Source organism: Lithobates pipiens, unplaced genomic scaffold (assembly GCF_037356315.1).
Source record: "Lithobates pipiens isolate NorthernLeopardFrog02 unplaced genomic scaffold, aLitPip1_a1.2 Scaffold_16, whole genome shotgun sequence".
In the NCBI taxonomy this organism is placed as follows: Eukaryota; Metazoa; Chordata; class Amphibia; order Anura; family Ranidae; genus Lithobates; species Lithobates pipiens.
The window spans coordinates 62,252,787-62,272,245 of record NW_027507748.1 but is presented as its reverse complement, the minus strand read 5'-3'; the positions used below and the strand labels follow the sequence as shown (position 1 = coordinate 62,272,245).

The window sequence follows — 19,459 nt, the reverse complement described above, 5'->3', positions numbered from 1 at the left end:
GCCTAGGCTGGGATACCCCAGAAGCATTCGGGAGGGAAACTCGGGAGGACCCGACCTTACACAAGTATAGGGCTAAGGCAGATACTCAGGAAAGGGGAATAGATGGGGAGCTGTTTGAATGGGATGGGGATAGACTGTATAGGATCCCTAAGCCATCTCAGAGAAGTAAGGCCCCTTCGCAGAAACGACAGCTGGTGGTACCTAAGAAATACCAGCTGGAGATTCTGCGAATCGGGCATGATGTGCCGCTAGCGGGACATCTAGGGTTCCGTCGCACGGCCCATAGGATCACACAGAATTTCTTCTGGCCCAATTTTAGCCAGGATGTGCGACAATACTGCAAAACGTGTGACACATGTCAACGGATAGGGAAGAGGGGGGACCACCCTAAGGCTAAACTCATGTCCATGCCTATTATTGGGGAGCCCTTTTACCGCATAGCCGTTGACATTGTGGGTCCCCTTGCCCGGCCTAGTTCATCCGGAAAGAAGTATATTCTCACCGTGGTGGACTACGCCACCCGTTACCCAGAGGCAGTAGCTATGTCCAACATTGAAGCAGAGACAGTAGCTGATGCCCTGGTTAAGATTTTTACCAGAGTGGGGTTCCCTAAAGAGATTCTCTCTGACCAGGGAACCCAGTTTACCGCGGTACTCACCCGGCAGTTGTGGAAGGTGTGCAATATTAAGCCCTTACTGAGCTCCCCCTACCACCCCCAGACTAATGGTCTCTGCGAACGCTTTAACAGGACCCTCAAGCAAATGCTGAGGACCTTTTCGGACTCTTGCAGAGACTGGGAGAGATTCCTGCCTCACCTGTTATTTGCGTACAGAGAGGTACCCCAGGAATCTACTGGGTTCTCGCCCTTCGAGTTACTCTATGGGAGAAGGGTCCGCGGACCCCTCGATCTCATCAGAGGACACTGGGAGGGAGAGACAGAGCAAGAAGGGACCCCCATAGTACCCTATGTTCTGGAACTCAGGGACCACATGGAGCAACTGTCTCTGATGGTAAGAGAGAATCTCCAGGCGGCCCAGGGAAGACAGAAGAGATGGTACGACCGGGGGGCCCGACAGCGGGTCTTCCAGGTTGGGCAGAAAGTCTTAGTGCTCAAGCCTGTGAAGACTGACAAGATGCAGGCATCTTGGCAGGGCCCGTATAAAGTAGTAGCCCAGGTATGTGATACTACCTATGTCATTGCCAGCTGTGCAGATGAAAGAATCCAGCGAACCTTTCATGTGAACATGCTGAAGGAGTATCAGGAACGGCAGGAGGATGTTGGGGCAGTATGTGCCCCTGCTGCGGACGACTCAGAAGGTTTACCCCTCCCTGACTTACTAGAGAGAGAGCCCCAGACCGACCTCATTAGCCTTGTACAGCTAGAAGACCGGTTAAGCCCCACAAAGAAGGAACAGGCTAAGTGGCTTCTGTGGGAGAAACAGGCGACGTTCTCCCAAAGACCAGGCTATACGACCTTGGCTGTACATAAGGTAGAGACCCCTGGACAAGCACCCCTCCGCCAGTCCCCCTACCGTATCCCTGAAGCAGTCCGAGAGGAAATGCGGAAGGAGATACAGGAGATGATTCAGTTAGGAGTCATTGAGCCTTCTGACAGCCCTTGGGCCTCGTCTGTAGTCCTGGTGCCTAAGAAAGACAGAACTACCCGGTTCTGCATGGACTACAGGCGACTCAACGAGAAGACCACCACCGATGCCTACCCGATGCCCAGGGTAGACGAACTACTAGATCGTATAGCCAGGGGACGTTATTTAACTACAATAGACCTGTGTAAAGGTTATTGGCAGATCCCCCTGGCCGAGGATGCTATCCCCAAGTCGGCATTTGTTACCCCATTTGGCCTGTACCAGTCTAAGGTCATGCCATTTGGAATGAAAAATGCCCCGGCGACCTTCCAACGTATGGTGGATAGGCTCCTCGATGGCTTCCAGGATTTTGCATGTGCATATCTGGATGACATTGCGATCTACAGTGGGTCTTGGGAGGAGCACCTGGTTCACGTAGGAGTGGTTCTGGACAAAATTCGGGCCGCAGGCCTGACCTTGAAACCAGACAAGTGCCATCTAGGGATGGCGGAGGTGCAGTACCTGGGACACCGAGTGGGGTGTGGGAACCAGCGACCCGAGCCAGCCAAGGTAGAGGCAGTAGCTAACTGGCCCACGCCCCGTACTAAGACCCAGGTATTGGCCTTCTTGGGAACTGCAGGGTACTACCGACGTTTTGTCCCTAATTATAGTGCTATCGCCAAACCCCTGACTGACCTGACGAAAAAGAATTTACCTAGGCAAGTCCTCTGGTCTCCAGCTTGTGAATCCGCGTTTCTAGCCCTCAAGCAAGCACTTGTAAATGCCCCTGTCTTGGCTGCCCCAGTACCTAACAAACGTTTTCTTGTCCACACGGATGCTTCCATGTTTGGACTGGGGGCGGTGCTGAGCCAAGTTGGGGAGGATGGAGGAGAACACCCTGTCGCATACCTGAGTAGAAAACTATTACCCCGGGAAGTGAGCTATGCGGCAGTGGAGAAGGAGTGTTTGGCCCTGGTCTGGGCCCTTAAAAAGCTGAACCCTTACTTATACGGACAGGAATTTTCACTGGTCACCGACCACAACCCATTGGTCTGGCTTAACCGGGTCTCCGGAGATAATGGCAGGTTGTTGCGGTGGAGCTTAGCCCTACAACCTTACAACTTCACCATCAGCTACCGACCCGGTAAGCAAAATGGCAATGCTGATGGGTTGTCCCGGCAAACCGACGCCCTCCCGGGCTCCTAGTGCAATGTTGATGGGTTATCCAGTATTGGAAGAATGGACCCATGGACTAACTGCGGAGTCAACCCGTCTGGGGTCCCCTCCTCTGTTAGTCTCCTGCCGAAAGGGGAGATGTGTGACAGTGGGGTCACTTTGGACACAGGGTGAATAAAAGAAACCCCCGATATGGTCTGTGATAGCCATATTCAAGGCTGTATAATACATTGTATACTGTATGTGGGGGTTAAGTGTCATTGTTGTGAGGAATTAAGTTGTTTTGCATTTCTATTGTTCATTTAAGTCTATCCTTGTGTGTAGTGTAAAGTGCCAGACAGACTGGCTGCTAACCCTTTGTGAAAAGATGTGTATTGGGTGGGATCGTTTGAAGCATAGCAGACGTCTTGGGATGTGTGGGTGGAGCTGGGCTCTTGTTCATGTTAAAGCATGTGCCTGGAATTTTGTATAAAAATACAATGTTGGTTTTTAATAAAAGTCATTCCTACTACAGCAGAGACAGAGTGCGTCTCGTCTTTTTGCCAGAGGGATCGGCTCCTATAGGAAAGGGTCGTTTAACTGTGGATATTGGTACCGATTGGATGTGTGTCTCGGAGAGGGAACATCGCAAACGGCGTTAACCCCCTTTATATTAGGGGAGCCGTTACAGGGAAGATAGATGGAGCCAAATACAGGGCAATCTTAGAAGAAAGCCTTCCAGCAGGACAACGATCCTAAACATACAGCCAGAGCTACAATGGAATGGTTTAGATCAAAGCATATTCATGTGTTAGAAAGGCCTAGTAAAAGTCCAGATCTAAATCCAATTGAGAATCTGTGATAAGACTTGAAAATTGCCATTCACAGACGCTCTCCATCCAATCTGACAGAGCTTAAGTTATTTTGTAAAGAAGAATGAAGAAAAATGTCACTCTCTAGATATGCAAAGCTGGTAGAGACATCCCCAAAAAGACTTGCAGCTGTAATTGCAGTGAAAGGCAGTTCTACAAAGTATTGAATCAGGGGGGCTGAATATAAATGCACACCACACTTTTAAGATATTTGATAAATGGTTTTCAAAACTTTTTACATTTTCCTTCCATTTCACAATTATGTGCCATTGTGTGTCTATCACATAAAATGCATTTATGTTTTTGGTTCTAACATGACAATGTGGGAAATGTCAAGGGGTATGAATACTTTAAGGCAGTGCGTGCGTATAATATATATATATATATATATATATATATATATATATATATATATATATATATATTCTCTAAGACCTTTACAAATAGTAACATCCTATGGGCATCAAGTCCATTTTAATCCGATTGTTCAATAACCTGGTCAGTTGGATAATGCAAATGGGTCTATGAAAATAAAAACATTTTGTGGACACATCTTTTTTTTTTTTTTTTTTTAAATGAAAAGGTTGGAGATGTTTTACATGAGGTTGTAGTGTTTACACAATAATAATTTTTTGCGCTTGATTCAGGCTTGGGTTCACACTAGAACAAGCATCGGCTCACAGCAGGAGTCCGGTGCATCTTCGTTCACCATTTCAGGTCCCATTTGAGCCCGAATTATTGGCCGAATTCAGACCTGAAATACGGACTAAGACACTCACAGGGCTCCTGTGCAATTCACACTGGAGCTGCTGCGGAGAGCTGTAAACAGTTGCGATCTCCTGCAAAGCAAATTGGACACGGGGAAACCTGCATCCAATTCGCAATACCTAGCCTCAATCTTTACTGTCCAAAGTTCAAAAAAAAAAAAAGACCGAATTGGCGCTCACTTACACCACTGCCACTCTTTGAAGAATGATCTGTGGTGCATCGCTTTTCAGAGAGTGGTACAAGCACAAAGCCTATTGGATGTAAAGTCAAGGTTTGTCAGCTATTGGTTCCATAAACAGGAGCATTTGTATAAAAGGAAAAATGTTTGAGATAAGAAGTGCTGGCAGATGCTATTGAAGCCACTTACATAAAAATTACACCTGACAATTGGCCAGCTCAGCTCGAGAGCACCAACAGACTACAGACACGCTTGTAACCTGGCTGTTATGCTAACCTAGAGTTTTAGCAAGCAACTCCAAGCATGAATTGGCATTTGACAGCTGTAAGGCCGTTCTATGCAACAAGCCCAATAGAAACCTGCACAGGCTGAACATTAGTAAACGCAAAGACATTGGATCTCAAAAGAACAATAAATACTCCTAGAATAATCCATTACAGCCAACCCATTCCTCAGTCTATCATCCATTCACATACAATTTGTTACACGACTGATCATTTCCTGTCAATAAATAGACAAACGCTACATTAAAAGCGATAGTAAAAAAAAAAAAAAAATTGTAAAAAGGGGTTCTTGACATACTCACCTCCAACCCAAAGAAGGCTTGGACACTGTTGGTTCTGTCCAGGCAGTCCAAGCAATTTGTTCTAATGCTGCCATGTTGTGTCCTATATAAAAACGTGAAACAGAAAAGTAGTAGTCATGGAATTATTCTGGTCAATCTCCATCATAACAGCCAGGAAAAATAGGAAGGGAAAGCGCATCTAAACCCGAAAACAAATGCGATATATTGCAGCTTACCAGGTAAGAAAGGTTCAGTTGTGCTAATACAAGAAGGCCATTGCATGGACATGCGTATGTTTCCAAGCATAAACATATTGCAAGACATGTATTAACATGCATGCGCAGATGAATAAGCATGGGTGCTAAGCAGTGTGCCTGTAGGCGCATGTGCGCTCGTGACACTGGGTGCCAGCCTATTTAAGCTGGAAAGTGACATGGACATACTACTAAGTGGTCTTCATCTATCCACCAATTTATCTGTGACCTGATCTACTGTGTTTGCCTTTTCATGTATGACTGCTTGCTTTTGACCTGCCTCTGGATTCGTGTCTATATGCGTTTTGGACTTTGTATCCTGCCTTATGCTCCTGTACCTCGTTATCTGGCTGTTGATGTCCTAGGCCTGTATCCTGGCACTGTCTTTGCCTTCTATACTTTGAAGCCTGGCTGCTGACAACCTCTGGCTTGTGTCTTGGCTTTATTCTTGTCCACCAATTGGGAGCTACCATATTCCTTCCTCTGGACCTTATCTGCTGGTCCACAGTCGTCTGTGTCTCACATCCAACAGCTGGTGCTGCCCAAAATATTGGCCCTCGTGCCACTCTGTGTCCTTGCATCTCCAATCAACACAACCAGGGTAGCTGAACAAGAAGTGCAGGGGAAGACTCCCCCTTCAGCTTGATCTCCTCCGGCTACTTGGCAGTGGTGGTTGTATTTGATTTCCCTTTTCAGGCTAAAAATATTTTCAGCAAGCACAGAAAATACCTGTTGATCTTGCCAGGGATGCAGTGGCCTTGTCACTTCTTGTGAGCTTAAAGGAGATCACAATAAACCTATTAATTGTGTAAACTATCAGTCCTGTCAATTCATCATATAAACAAAGGCAGACGTGTAATAATCATGAATGCCCCCATAGATATAATGCAGAAATTAGTATATGCATGAAGGGACAAGGAATGGTGTTATTTTCAGGATTACCAGGTGAAATTAAAAGTAGAGAAAGTCTGAAAAAAGAAAGAAAAACTAATATAGACACCAGATCTAAAAGGACTGGACTGGTAAGCTGCACTATATAGATTTTTTTTTTTTTTTTTTTGAGTTTAGATACATTTTAAAGCAACCCTATCTAGAATGTAAAAATAGCCGAACCTCAAACTCTGCAAACAAAGAATGTAAATACTCACCATTTGAGTTGCCCACACTAAAAAGCCATTCTGTTGCTATGGAGTTGCTGGGAAAAGGCTTGGTAGGTTCAATATTTAATGTTCCCCCACAGTGCTCACTGGTTCCTTCCATGGACCTCAAAGTCACTACTGTGTCCTGTGATAACATGGAGGTCAGTGGAAAGAACCAGTAGACACAGAAGATTGATACACAGAAATGTTGGCTTCCCAGTTTTGTAGAACAATTCCACAGTAGTAATGCAGCATTTAACAACATGAGCAGCTGAAAAAGTAGGCATTTACATTCTTCTTCTGCAAGGTATGAAATCTGGATGAGTTGCTTGCAAATCTGAACAAGACTGTAAAAAGATTATAAAGCACATGCAAAATAGACAGCTTAACCTACATTAAGACATATTTCTAATCAATGACCTTTTGTATGCTCAAAAGACAAATTGTCTTCAATATCTTACATAGGTCTGAAGTCATTTCACAACATCTTTATCTGTATCGTTTTTAATAAAAAAAAAAAAAAAATCTTCATTCTCAAATCAGATGTTGCCTCCTCTCCACTGTGCAAAATGGAAAAATGGAGGAATATAATAATAACATTTTTTTTATATATATATATATATATATATATATATATATATATATATATATATATATATATATATATATACATACATACATACACATATATATATACACATATATATATATATATATATACACACACACATACATATATACACATACACATACACACACACACACACACACACACACACACACACACACACATACATATACGGTACATACATATATACACACACACCTGAAAAAACCTCTGCCCCCTGCACCTTGTCCACTGGGATATGTACATTACATATCCCAGGAGGCATATATCTTGGTTGAGAAAGGAGGAGGGGGCTGGGCCTAGCGGCTTGTCATTGGAGAACTGCTAGATAACACAAAGATAGTCTCCAGGGCTCAAGGATGATGCAATGGTGATGGATGTGCGTTAGGATCTTGATAGCGCCAATGGATGCACAGGCTTTGCTGCCCTCTAAGGGTCAGGGGGAACCCAATGGAAACACTAAGAAAAATAGGAGGGCACACCGGCCTTGCGCATTACTCAAGTGGTGTTTATTAATGTGAAATAAAAGGAGATTTACGCACAAACAAATCAATCATAAAAGCATATCAGGGTCCACAATGGACACAAAGTGATCAGGTCACCGAGACTGCTCCCAGCAAGCCATAGGACTTTCCAGATGGCTGACACTTTGATGGTGATCCCCTCTTCAGAGCCAAAAAAGGATCCTTGTTTTTGAGGAGCTCCCCTCGGAACGGGTCAGACATCTGGAAGGTCCTATGGCTTGCTGGGAGCAGTCTCGGTGTCCTGATTGCTGTGTGTCCATTGTAGACCCCGATATGCTTTTAGGACTGATTTGACAGAGTATATCTTCTTTTATTTCACATTAATAAACACCACTTGGGTAATGCTCAAAACTGCTGTTTGAACCAGGAAGAGCTGGCCGTTTACCGAAGACATCACTGAAGATGGTGGTGTGAGACCAAGCAGGGGGCACAAGAAAAGCAGATCTCAGCAGGACAACGCTGGATCTGGTGGGCGGGTGAGTACTTAAAATGTTGGGGGGGGGGGTTGAGGCTGAAGATCGGCAGTCATTCATTCATTTTCTGGTGCATTCATCTAAATGTGCGCCAACAAACATTGCCCATTTATAACATCCTTAGTTCCATTTTTTTTGTTCCCCTCTGACACAAAAATCGCAATACTAAATTTTATTTTTGCTATTATATTAAAAGTGTATGTAAGCCCCAGATAGGTTTGAGATTAAAGTATAACCCCCAAACCGTGAAACGAATGCAATATTTTATTAGAAAAGGCAAATAGTCATAATGAGATCTCGTTCTAGAAGAAATCTCCCAGACCTCTGCACTCCATCTTTGTCCAGAGAGAAGAAGCCGCAATCTTCCAAGAATGCAGAAACTTTAGGTTTGAGGACAGTGTTGAGCTTTTCAGCTTTTCCTCCACGCACCATCTGATGATAGTCAAAGTTCACCATCAGGACATCTGACGCATGTTCCGACGCCTTTAAGTGACTCTGTATATGCGAGAGTAAGACATTTTTTTTTTACTTTTAGTTTGTATCAACCTTTTTCGACAGACACAAGTGATGAAAGGCTGCACACTACATTCCACATCAACTGCAGAAGCATCAAGAGCAAACGATTTTGTAAAAATAGCAGAAAATGTCACCAAGTTGCCGCTATGCAGACAAAACACAAATTGTCATTCTTTAGCATATCAGCACATTGAAATTAAAAAATTCATTGAATTCATGATCTAAAGTATAAATTCTACACATATTTGCAACAGAATGGCTTTAAATTACGTGAAAATTTCTTGCAGCCAGATGCTGAATTTGCTTGCAGTTGTTTGTGGGGGCAAAAAGCAGCTTAGGAAGCTCAGTTACACAGACAAGAGATGATGTGTTTTCCTATTGGGCACCATCAGAAGAGGTCCAACTCAATTTAAGGCAATGCTGAACCTTCCTGCCACAGAACCGAGTGCCTATGGCACAACTGTACACCTACCTCCACAAGTCTTTGACGAGCCTAAGGATTTTGTGTAACTATTCTCACTATACGCATATAAAAGAATGACTAGACTTGGGTCAAATTGAGAGATATATGTCCCCCAGGATGTTATTGGATAGCTCAGAGCATCTTTCCAGCAGAACATGTCTGAAAAATCTAAACGGAAGCCACAATACTAAATGGTTTAACCACTTAAGCTGGTTCCTATAAACTCAAAGGAGCACTATCTTTTCTCCAAGAAGTACCACCATTACCAAATTTTCCGGGGAGTTTAGGCCTGAAAACCATAAGGACACAAAGATACTAATCTAAGGTTGTACAGTCCCAGGTGGTAAGCACTCTTGCTTTGCAGGGCTGAGGTCCTAGGTTCTGATGTTATAAGGGATGCTACTAGTATATAGTTTGTGTAGGTTTTCTCAGAATTAAAAAAAAAAAAAAACATATTGGCACAGTAAATAAGTGGTAAAAGATATTAGATTGTAAGTTCCTCTATAGCATAGATCAGTCAGTGGGGGGTATATATACTGCAGAGAGCACTGTGTACTACAAGTTGGTACCAAATAAATATGGGAAAATCAAGCAAATGGTAACCTCTTACCTGAAAAGCTTTGCTAAGCATAGTCTCTCCTTCTTTTGACCCAAGAAGATTGACCACAACTTGCCTGCCATAAAGTCTCTTCAGAGTTTGGAAATGCCTGCCAAAGGAATAGTTGGGGTCTTAGTATCAGTGTCAGCAATCGACAACTCCCGAGCAGATTTCAGATACGATATGTGGTGAATTATCCTATTAAACCTTCTTCAAAAAAGGAGAAAGGACTTCTGGGTAACATCAGGACCAAAATATGAAATGTTCTTTGTTGAAAGCAATAGCACAGTGTTTGCTGAAAAGGCCATGTGACTATTTTTAACAGGAATCTGTAATGAATGAAATGCATATGCACCACTGCTGACCTATTCCCTGAAAATGTTAGTTGCCTGGTAGTCGCAGTAAAGATATTTTTTTTGTAAAAGGTTTTCATCAAACCTCCAGTTGGTGGAGCATTCACTTACAGGCATGTCATTTAAAACAAATTATTACCCAGAAGGCCTCCATCCTTTTGGAAAGGGTTAACTGTATTTTGTATTAAAAAAAGTATCATTTTATTTTAAAGCCAAACTCTGGGCTCGCTTTTTTCCACTCTCCGCCCAATGCACCCCCCACCACCAGCATCAGAACTGTTCTCAGCGTGCAATACCTGTCAAAAGCCGGTGCATTGGCTTCAAATCCTCTTGACATCCTCACACGATGAGATCCAACCTTTTCCAAAGATAGACAAAAACACACATGACCAAAGATACTTTAAGTCTGACAACAAAGTTCACGAACTTTTTACAGTGTGGTTTTTATTATTTTATTCATTGTATTACTATCCCCCCAAAACCGACCCAAGCATGTTTTACTTGGATCTCTAAGTTACTGACTATCCAGCCTGTGGAAAGGTAAAGCAATTAACTCAGTAAGTCCTGAAACTTTGAATAACTGAAGCCTGAGTCAGTGGAAGTGTTATTAGTATGTGGCTCCTAGTCATTTGTAGAGTCTTGCTTTGTCACTCAGAAAGATCGGGGAGTGTAAATCTTTCCGAAGTATGGGCCCCCCCGATTAAAGTTACAAGATTTACATGGTCGAATATTACCTGGCCATGTATTAACTATTCATTTTTGGATCACATTACGTAAAACTTTGCTGTATTTCATTTAATAAAAAAAAATAATAACTATCCATCGCTATTAATCTATAAATAATGGGGCAGTCATGTCATTTATTGCCTCCAGTGCTAACTGCCAGGCTATTATGCAGACTACCTGGCTTCAATACTTTCTTAGTCATGGTCCTGGAACAAGTATGCAGATTTGGGAAAGTTCGAGATAATGTAAAACCTTTATCTACATAACTCAAAATGATCTAAACCAGAGACTGACCACAAGAGCCCAGGTAGAAAGATCTCATGACACCCCCTATATTGCTCTATGGCAGTGTTTCTCAAATCCAGTCCTCAGGCCCCCCCAACAGGTCATGTTTTCAGGATTTCCCTCAGATGAAACGGCTGTGGTAATTGCTAAGGCAGTGAAACTGATCAAATCACCTGTGAAAAATAATGGAAAACCTGAAAACATGACCTGTTGGGGGGGCCTGAGGACTGGATTTGAGAAACACTGCTCTATGGAAAGGTTTGCTTTAAAGCTCAGAGGAACCCTTAAAATAGCTTTCCAGTCTCAAGGAACCCCTGCTAAAAAGGACTATACCTACAATTCATGATACATTAGTGTGATGGTCAGTGGGAAGTATTTCCCTTACCCTTCTGGTCATTGGGAAGAATAACCCCATTACAGATAGCTAAAAAGATCAATGGGAACTTATATAAAAGAGGCATAAATTGCTCAAGTAATTCTTAGCAATCCTAGAGTTCCACAGAACCCTGGTTGAGAAACCCTGCTCTAGTAGGTCTAGCCTGACAGTACTTGCTACCATTACATATACTAAATTATTATGCCCTTTGGTGATGTCAGGGGCTGCAGTTGATGCCCTCTTTTCCTCTTAAAGCATGCTTCCCCTAGAAACGGAACTTCTCCTGATCCAGTTCCTCCCCCCTCCGGTGTCACATTTGGCAGCTTTCAGGGGGGGAGAAGATACCAGTCTAATCCAGGTATTTGCTCCCACTTCCGGCGCAGAATTTGTGGCGAACTACGCCATGTCTGGCCCCTCCTCCCCGTCTTCTGGGAGACACATAGGTCCCAAAAAACAGCAGGGACCATTCAGAATACGCAGTGCGACTCGCGCATGCACAGTAGGGAACCAGGCTGTGAAGCTGCAAGGCTTCACTTCCCGATTCCATTACTGAAGATGCCGGCTCCTCCACTCGGAGCCGAAGGATGGGTTGGCTTCGGGTGAGGACATTGCGGGCGCCCTGGACAGGTAAGTGTCCTTATTTTAAAAGTCAGCAGCTGCAGTATTTGTAGCTGCTGACTTTTCTTTTTTTTCCGGCTGAACTCTGCTTTAAGTTGACATCCACTGCTTTAAAAGTGAATTAGATACCAAATTATAAGCTGGTGTGCTACATCAACTGGCAGAATATATAGTTATTAAAGCATGCCAGTGTAAAGTGGTGTGGATGATGGGCCATGTTGTTGGTCACCTCAAAGTTGGTAAAGATGGTGTGAACAGAGTACTAAGGAGGATCACAAATACTATATTTTTGTGGTCTACATCTTTTCATACAAAATGAATTTGGAACTCCTATAGGTTCATAAAACACGAGTAATGCAAAGCTTACACTGGCCTTGTGACTTATAAGTTACCTGCAAGCCTGGCTGCTCCCAGAAGAGAGGAATGGAGCCTCTGATTTGTATAAACGAGGACACGCAGTCATCCAGGTAAATCACCTGCAGGAAAACAGACATTTACCATGTTGGAAAGTACATTAGAAAATTAGTTTATGCTGAAAGATTTTTCACAGAAGGCCGATGAAATACATGATGGTAAACAATGGAAATACAAACTATTCAACAGAACACGTCACTTATACAAATGTACAATATAGAGAAAGTAACAGGTGCATCTGCTGTTACAGTGTGGGGATTATTGGTAGAACACACAAAACAACTTGACTCAATATGTGCGAAGAGTGAGAGTTAGACAAAGGGGGAAATTTACTAAAATTGGAGACTGCAAAATCTGGTGCACAGAACTCTGCATAGAAACCAACCAGCTTTCAAGTTTTATTGTCAAAGCTCAACTGAACAAGCTGAAGTTAGAAGCGGATTGGTTACTATACACAGCTGCACCAGATTCTGTGTGCTCCAGTTTTAGTAAATCTCTTTTTCGTAAAAAAAAAAAAAAAAAAAAAAACCCAAATCGGACGTTGAGCTCACAGTCGACATAAATTTTATAGTCTGAATCCAGCTTTTTTGACAAAAAAGACGGAAAAAAATAAATAAAATAAAAACAGCTGTCGAAAGCACCGCACTAACGATCTGAAAAAAAAAAATATATATCAAAAAAAAAAGAAAAAAAATCGGCAGACAGCTCGTCGTACAAATTTTTCCATACAATTTTCGGACTGTGTGCAAGAGCCTTTAGGCAGAAGCTGTCCCTACATCAGGATAGGAGAAATACAATATGGTTTTATATATATATATATATATATATATATATATATATATATATATATATATATATATATATATATATATATATATATATATATATATATATATATATATATATATATATATATATATATATATATAGTGAATTTACACATTCTATTTTCCCATCTATTTCTAATAAAAATACATGACAGAGACCATCAGCAAATGCAAGAGAAAAACAATGTACATGTCTTTTCTAAAGATGTAAAGAACAATTGGTAAAGCAGGCACAACAACTTTAATTTAAATTACATTCACCCCCCTTATAATGTTCTTGCTCCCCCACCCCCTTATATTTTCACCAGTGTTATGCACAATTCACATACTCACCCAGCCACTGCTTTAATGCACCATGCGTCCATCTTGCTAATCTCACCGGGTGCCAGCACTATTATCTTACTGATGCCATCAGATGAGGGGCTGCCTCTTCCTGATTCAGCCAACCCAGTCCCCCCGATTACACACCACTGGGCCCACCCTCCTCCAGTCACATAAATGGAACTTGAAGTATCCTGGGATGTGCGATGCACATATTCCAGAGGACTTCAGAGTGCTGGAGACATCATTCTAGCTAAGGAAAGAATAGTGGCTAAAGGGGTGGGGCACCAAAATAATTTCTTTTTAAAAAAAATAGAAAAATGGGCGTTTTAGATTGCAGAGTGGAAGCGTAATGATCCCTAGTGCATTTAACATGCGAAAGTCCACTTTGGACCATAACGGATATAAATCCACTTTGTGTGTATCAGATGCTTTTGTAAACACGGATATTATCTTTTAAAAGTAGGAAGTGAGATCACCCCATTCCAATATCCTTGTGACACGCACTCCTGTGAAACCAGACTGGATCCTTCGATGACAATTTCTCAGTCCGCTTTCTACAGCTTCGAGCAAAGGGGGCCCTCAGATTGCCCACCTGAGGCCTCGACACCCTGCATGCACATGGCAGAATGGCCCAAGTGCGCAAGCAACCCCACCTTAGGCTTTGATCTCATAAGAAAAAAACCCTGGAAGATCTGTGTCTCCAAGTATTTATGCAGACTCCCAACAGCTATCTGGGCCACCCTCACAGGGATTGGCCAGGGCTGTATAAATATATATTTAGGCTGCCCATTTCACTTGCTCCACACCAATATCCTAGAACAACCCACAGTTCTCCAGAAAGCAGAGAGAGCAATCAAATTTCAGCGGGTGAAACAATGAACAGACCAGAATAATCAACACAGCTGCACAGATTACAGTGAGCCCAAACTGAATTTGGCTAACATCAAACCGCAGGTCCACTGGCCAGAACTAAAAAAAAAAAAATGTTAAATCTAGCACCTACCTAGGAGGGTGCTAAACTATATAATGTGTTAAGTAAACAAAAATATAACATGAAAGTGGAACTAAACTGCTAAAATAAAAAATTAGCTAGGAGGTGGATTTTCGGCGGAAGAGATATGCAAAGTCTTCTGCCAAAAACATTCTTCCTCTTTCTCCTAGCAATTTTGTATTCTGTGTGTACACTGTGTGGCAAAATCGCTGTTGAGTGTAAACCCACATCTCATTCCTGGCATCTGTTAGATACAGAGAATGGAACCTGGTGCCAGAGGCAATGTAAGCACTGTGCGCATGCGCTAGAGTTCCATCATCATCGGTGACCCAGTGGCTGTAGAGGCGCTACGGTGGACCCAGAAGAAGGGGCAGAGAAGATGGTCTCAGCAGGGGACGAAGCAAGAAACCCACCCGCCTCACCCAGTGGACTTTAGCTTCACTTAAATTATACCCCAGTTATCCATCTGTATTATTATCTGAAGTCTTGAAAACATCCCTAGCAGCTACCATGTCTTATCCTCTGCCTAGAAATAAGAAACAATTATAATATAGGAAAAAAAGTGATTCTCTTTAATTAATTGCTGGACTGTGTTCAGGAGATCAATAACTAGCAAGATATGCATGTCTCTCCTACTGAACTTTGGATGGCTAGGAGAGAATTATTATAAATGAATGGAGAAGGCTCAGAGGGTTTTATAAAGTTAATTGAGCCTATCTTAGACATTAAACTTTTTTTTTTTTCTTGTACTTTGTGCTGCAGCGCTCTGCAGAGTCCTTCCCGGAGCAGGGCTGTTGATTGGAGCAGTGTGCAGGGAGGAAGTGTTGGACTGCTGGAAGAGAACTGGGCAGAGCAGCAGTGTGACCTGTCAGACTATTTTAACCCCTTCTGCAGCACAAAGTTTGTGTAAAAAAAAAAAAAAAAAAAAAAAAAAAAAAAAAGAGAGACCCAATCGGAATTTATTACTGTAGATGCAGCCTGATTGCATTACAGTAATAAATGCAGAAGGGGACATCCAGAAAAGGAAGTCTGCCCTAGACCAGTGATGGTGAACTTTAGCACCCCAGATGTTTTGGAACTACATTTCCCATGATGCTCATGCACGCTGCAGTGTAGGTGAGCATCATGGGAAATGTAGTTTCAAAACATCTGGGGTGCCAAGGTTCTCCAGCACTGCCCTAGACAATATCCTATATCCCCTGTGAGTAATCTTAAAGAGGTTGTAAAGTCAGAAGTTTTTTTTATCTTAATGCATTCTATGCATTAAAAAAGCCTTCTGTATGCAGCAGCCCCCCTCAATACTTACCTGAGCTCCCTCTCTAGCGATGTCTATGAGTGTCTTGGCTGTCCAGGGATCTACTTCCCGATTGGCTGAGAGATGGCAGCGGCACCATTGGCTCCCGTTGCTGTCAAACTCAGTTAGCCAATCAGGAGAGAGAGAGAGGGGCGGGGCCGAACAGCAGCTCCGTGTCTGAATGGATACACAGAGCTCACCTCGGGTGCCCCCGTAGCAAGCTGCTTGCTGTGGGGGGACTCGCCAGGAGGAAGGGGCCAGGAGCTCCAACCAGGGACCCGAGAAGAGAAGGATCTGGGCTGCTCTGGGCAAAACCAACTGCACAGAGAAAGAAAGTAGAATATGTTTGTTATTTTAATAGAAAAATAAAAAACAGACTTTACAAATCACTTTAAGTGGGGAAACAGGGCACAGTAGAGCTTCATATTCAGGTGAAGTAGTGCATTTGAGCCAGTAGAACCTGGGTGTCCAGAATCTGTCAGGTGTGCCTTTGCTAGAGACAAGGTCCTCCATTTGTTTGATATAAAGTGGTTGTGAAGGCTAAAAGGTTTTTTTCCTTAATTTTTCTCGCCATTAAGGGAAAAAAAAAACCCTTCAATGCTCAGCAACCCTGTAAATCCTTACCTGAGCTCGACTTCGAACCAGCGATGTGCAGGAGAGCAGCGTCTCTCAGCTCTCTACCTGCTCACTGGCTCAGAGACCGCAGATGAAGCCAATGACAGCCAGTGGGGGGGGGGGGGGGGGACACGCACAAAGTCAGCTCGAGAGCGAGCCAGCACGAGTGCCTACAGAGCAAGCAGCTTGAGGGGAGGAGCCAGGTGCGTAGGCAGGGGACCCCAGAAGAGGGGGATAGGGACTGCTTTATGCAAAACCAGAGCACACAAGTATGACATGTTTGCTATTTTAAAAAAAAAAGGTTGGGATTGCCTTGGATGTATGAATTGCAACATCTGGCAGCATTCATTAAACAAGGTGGTCTAGATCTCTTGTATATGTTCCTGGGGAGTGTTTTGGTGTAGCAAGTAGAATGTGGGTTCCTTCAGGGGAAACGTGTCTGTAAATGCTTTTGGTATTTCCAAAGTCACTAAACAGGAACAAGCATGCAGACCAAGAGAGCATGAAAGAAGTCAGAACTTTTAATCTGCAGGTACAGAAATCGCTGACTCAGCATGAAAGCCAGAAACCTAGCATTCTTGGGGGAAAGAGGTCATTAATAGCAGGTTCCATGCTTCCTGTAATTCTGTAAGAAAAAAAAAACACACACAAATAAATAAAATAAATAAAACAGAAAGCCCCGGCGTCTCACCTGTTCTGTTTCGACAAAGTTGGCCACCTGCCCATTATCATTGGTGCCCCGCACGTTGAACCTCGTCCCTGCACGCTCACAGCTCAGGCGGGAAATAATACAAGCCTTGGCCTGCTTATGTGCTGCATAAATAGTCCTGATCTCCACTCCGCCACACATAAGACGCAGGAGCCAGTCGTCACAGTTCACTCCATAATGCTTCAGGTGCAAGTGCAGAGACTGATTCCTAGGGGACAGACAGATTACAACTTAAAAACATAAAATGATTTGAAAATGGGTATATAGGCAAATGTTTTTCCCTAATCGTCTTTCAGGACAGCCACTATGAGAGATAGACTCCTCCTCTTCCTCTGGAAACACTGCGCCAGCCCATAAATTCTTACTTCCCCTGCCGGACCTCAGTTATTAGTGTTTCCTCCGGCGGGGAGACACTGTGCAAGGAACCAGGCCGATCAGCTGGGGAGGCTGTGGCCGTTTTTTCGTTAAAAGAACCCGGTTGAAAGAAGCAGGGGCTTCGTTTGGAGAAAGCTGGGTTCAAACCGCTCGAAACCAACGTCCGCGTGTCGGACGGGTCGAACGGTTTACTTACCTCACCAGGTACTGCCACCCCTTCCGAGTCGAGCGCGGCTTCAGGTCGTGGGGGACTCCTATCGCGTCTACAGGGACGCAGCTGGCAAGCCGTTCGGAAGATTTCCCTGTACATGGGTACAGTCCGCCCCTTTTTTTCTCTGAACCGAGCGGGCCGAACGACGGGCGACGTCGTATCCGGCGGAAACGAAGGCTTGACCTCGAAATACGATCGACTTCCGGTTCCGGGTCGTGGAGCTGATAGGAGGTCCGGGCACAAGCTGGAGATGGGTTCAGAACGTGCACAGGCAACGTGGAACTCTGTAGTAAGCAGCCACCTGCAGTCATGTCGGAGGCTGAGGCTCAAACGACAGACTCTATCTCCAGCATTCCTAAGGTAAGAGCGCCCTGGGGAGGGGTTCTCTCTATCTAGGATCCCCCCACCCCAATGTATGGTTCTATCATGGGTGGGGGGGCAGACCCCCTGGGTGGCCAGGGGGGAAGGGAGGCTCAGATCCCTTCGTTTTAAAAAAAAGGGTCTAGTGCACTCCCGGGGTTGTATCCCGAGCTTTTGATTGACTTTGTCTTTTTCTGTTTTTTTCTTTTTTCCTTTTTTTTTTGAAAGCTACGGAAAAAACTAGGTCTACGCATAGCTCTAAAAAGAAGTGTGCCTCCTGTAGGGACATTTTAGGGGAATCTTGGACCAAAGTGTTGTTCCCACGGGTCCATCTCCCCAGGATACAACCCCACCTCTAGCACAGAGTTCTGCTCCAGTCCAACCTGCTAGTACAGGGGGGACAGAGGTTGCAGGCCCTTCAGGGACAGGTAGGGAACTTCCAGATAGTTCCTCCTCCGATTCCCAGGAGGGCTCTGAGGGAGAGGACCAGGACGGGTCCAGGAAAGCCTCCAGATATAAGTTATCCCTTATGAGGTAGGGACCTCTTAAAGGCAATTTATGCAACCCTCAGTATCCAGACGGATAAAAGCCCCTAACCCTGCATGACCAAATGTATTCAGGTTTAGGGGAGCCAAAAAGAAGGGTGTTTCCAGTACACAAAGTTTTAATGGAAACAGTTTAAAAAGGAGTGGCAGGATCGGGAAAACCCTTTTTATCTAGATCCCTCAAAAGAAGGTTCCCATTTTCAGAGGACCCGGCATGCCTTTGGAATAAAAGTCCCAAATTGGATGCCGCGTTCTCCCAGGTCTCCAGACACACAGATTTGGCGTTTGAAGACATGGGGGCCTTGGCAAATGTCATGGACAGAAGGATTGACTCTCTGCTTAAAAAGACGTGGGACTCGGCTATCAGCAATTTAAAGCCTGAAATGGCAGTTACAGTTGTGGCTCGCAATTTAGAGCACTGGCTCTCACAGATCCAACAACATATTGAAACCATTCTGTCATCCTTCCCTACTATGCTGCGAGGGATCACTTACATAGCTGATGCCTCTGCTGAGTCCGTCCGCATGTCGGGCAGAACGGCGGCTCTAGCCAATTCGGCCAGAAGGGCCCTCTGGTTAAAAACATGGCCAGGGGATAATGCCTCCAAGATAAAGCTATGTGGGATACCCCTGACGGGGGACCTCCTGTTTGGCCCAGGGCTAGAGACGGTTCTAGACCGGACAGCGGACAGGAAAAAGTCCTTTCCTCTCAAACGGAAAA

The 19,459-nt window shown here is 44.0% G+C and overlaps 1 protein-coding gene across 7 annotated transcripts in view; it reads right to left on the bottom strand.

Annotated features, from left to right (window-relative positions):
* SYNJ1 (synaptojanin 1) overlaps positions 1-19,459 on the bottom strand; it is a 173,870-nt gene that overhangs the window by 85,620 nt on the left and 68,791 nt on the right. For all 7 annotated transcript variants that reach the window (XM_077479975.1, XM_077479978.1, XM_077479979.1 and 4 more), the window contains exons 5-10: positions 17,231-17,456; positions 12,467-12,550; positions 10,366-10,427; positions 9,729-9,825; positions 8,462-8,634; positions 5,143-5,224 (exon numbers count right to left, since the gene is read on the bottom strand). In XM_077479975.1, the coding sequence (XP_077336101.1) occupies positions 5,143-5,224; positions 8,462-8,634; positions 9,729-9,825; positions 10,366-10,427; positions 12,467-12,550; positions 17,231-17,456 (724 nt within the window). The remainder of the gene's footprint in view (positions 1-5,142; positions 5,225-8,461; positions 8,635-9,728; positions 9,826-10,365; positions 10,428-12,466; positions 12,551-17,230; positions 17,457-19,459) is intronic.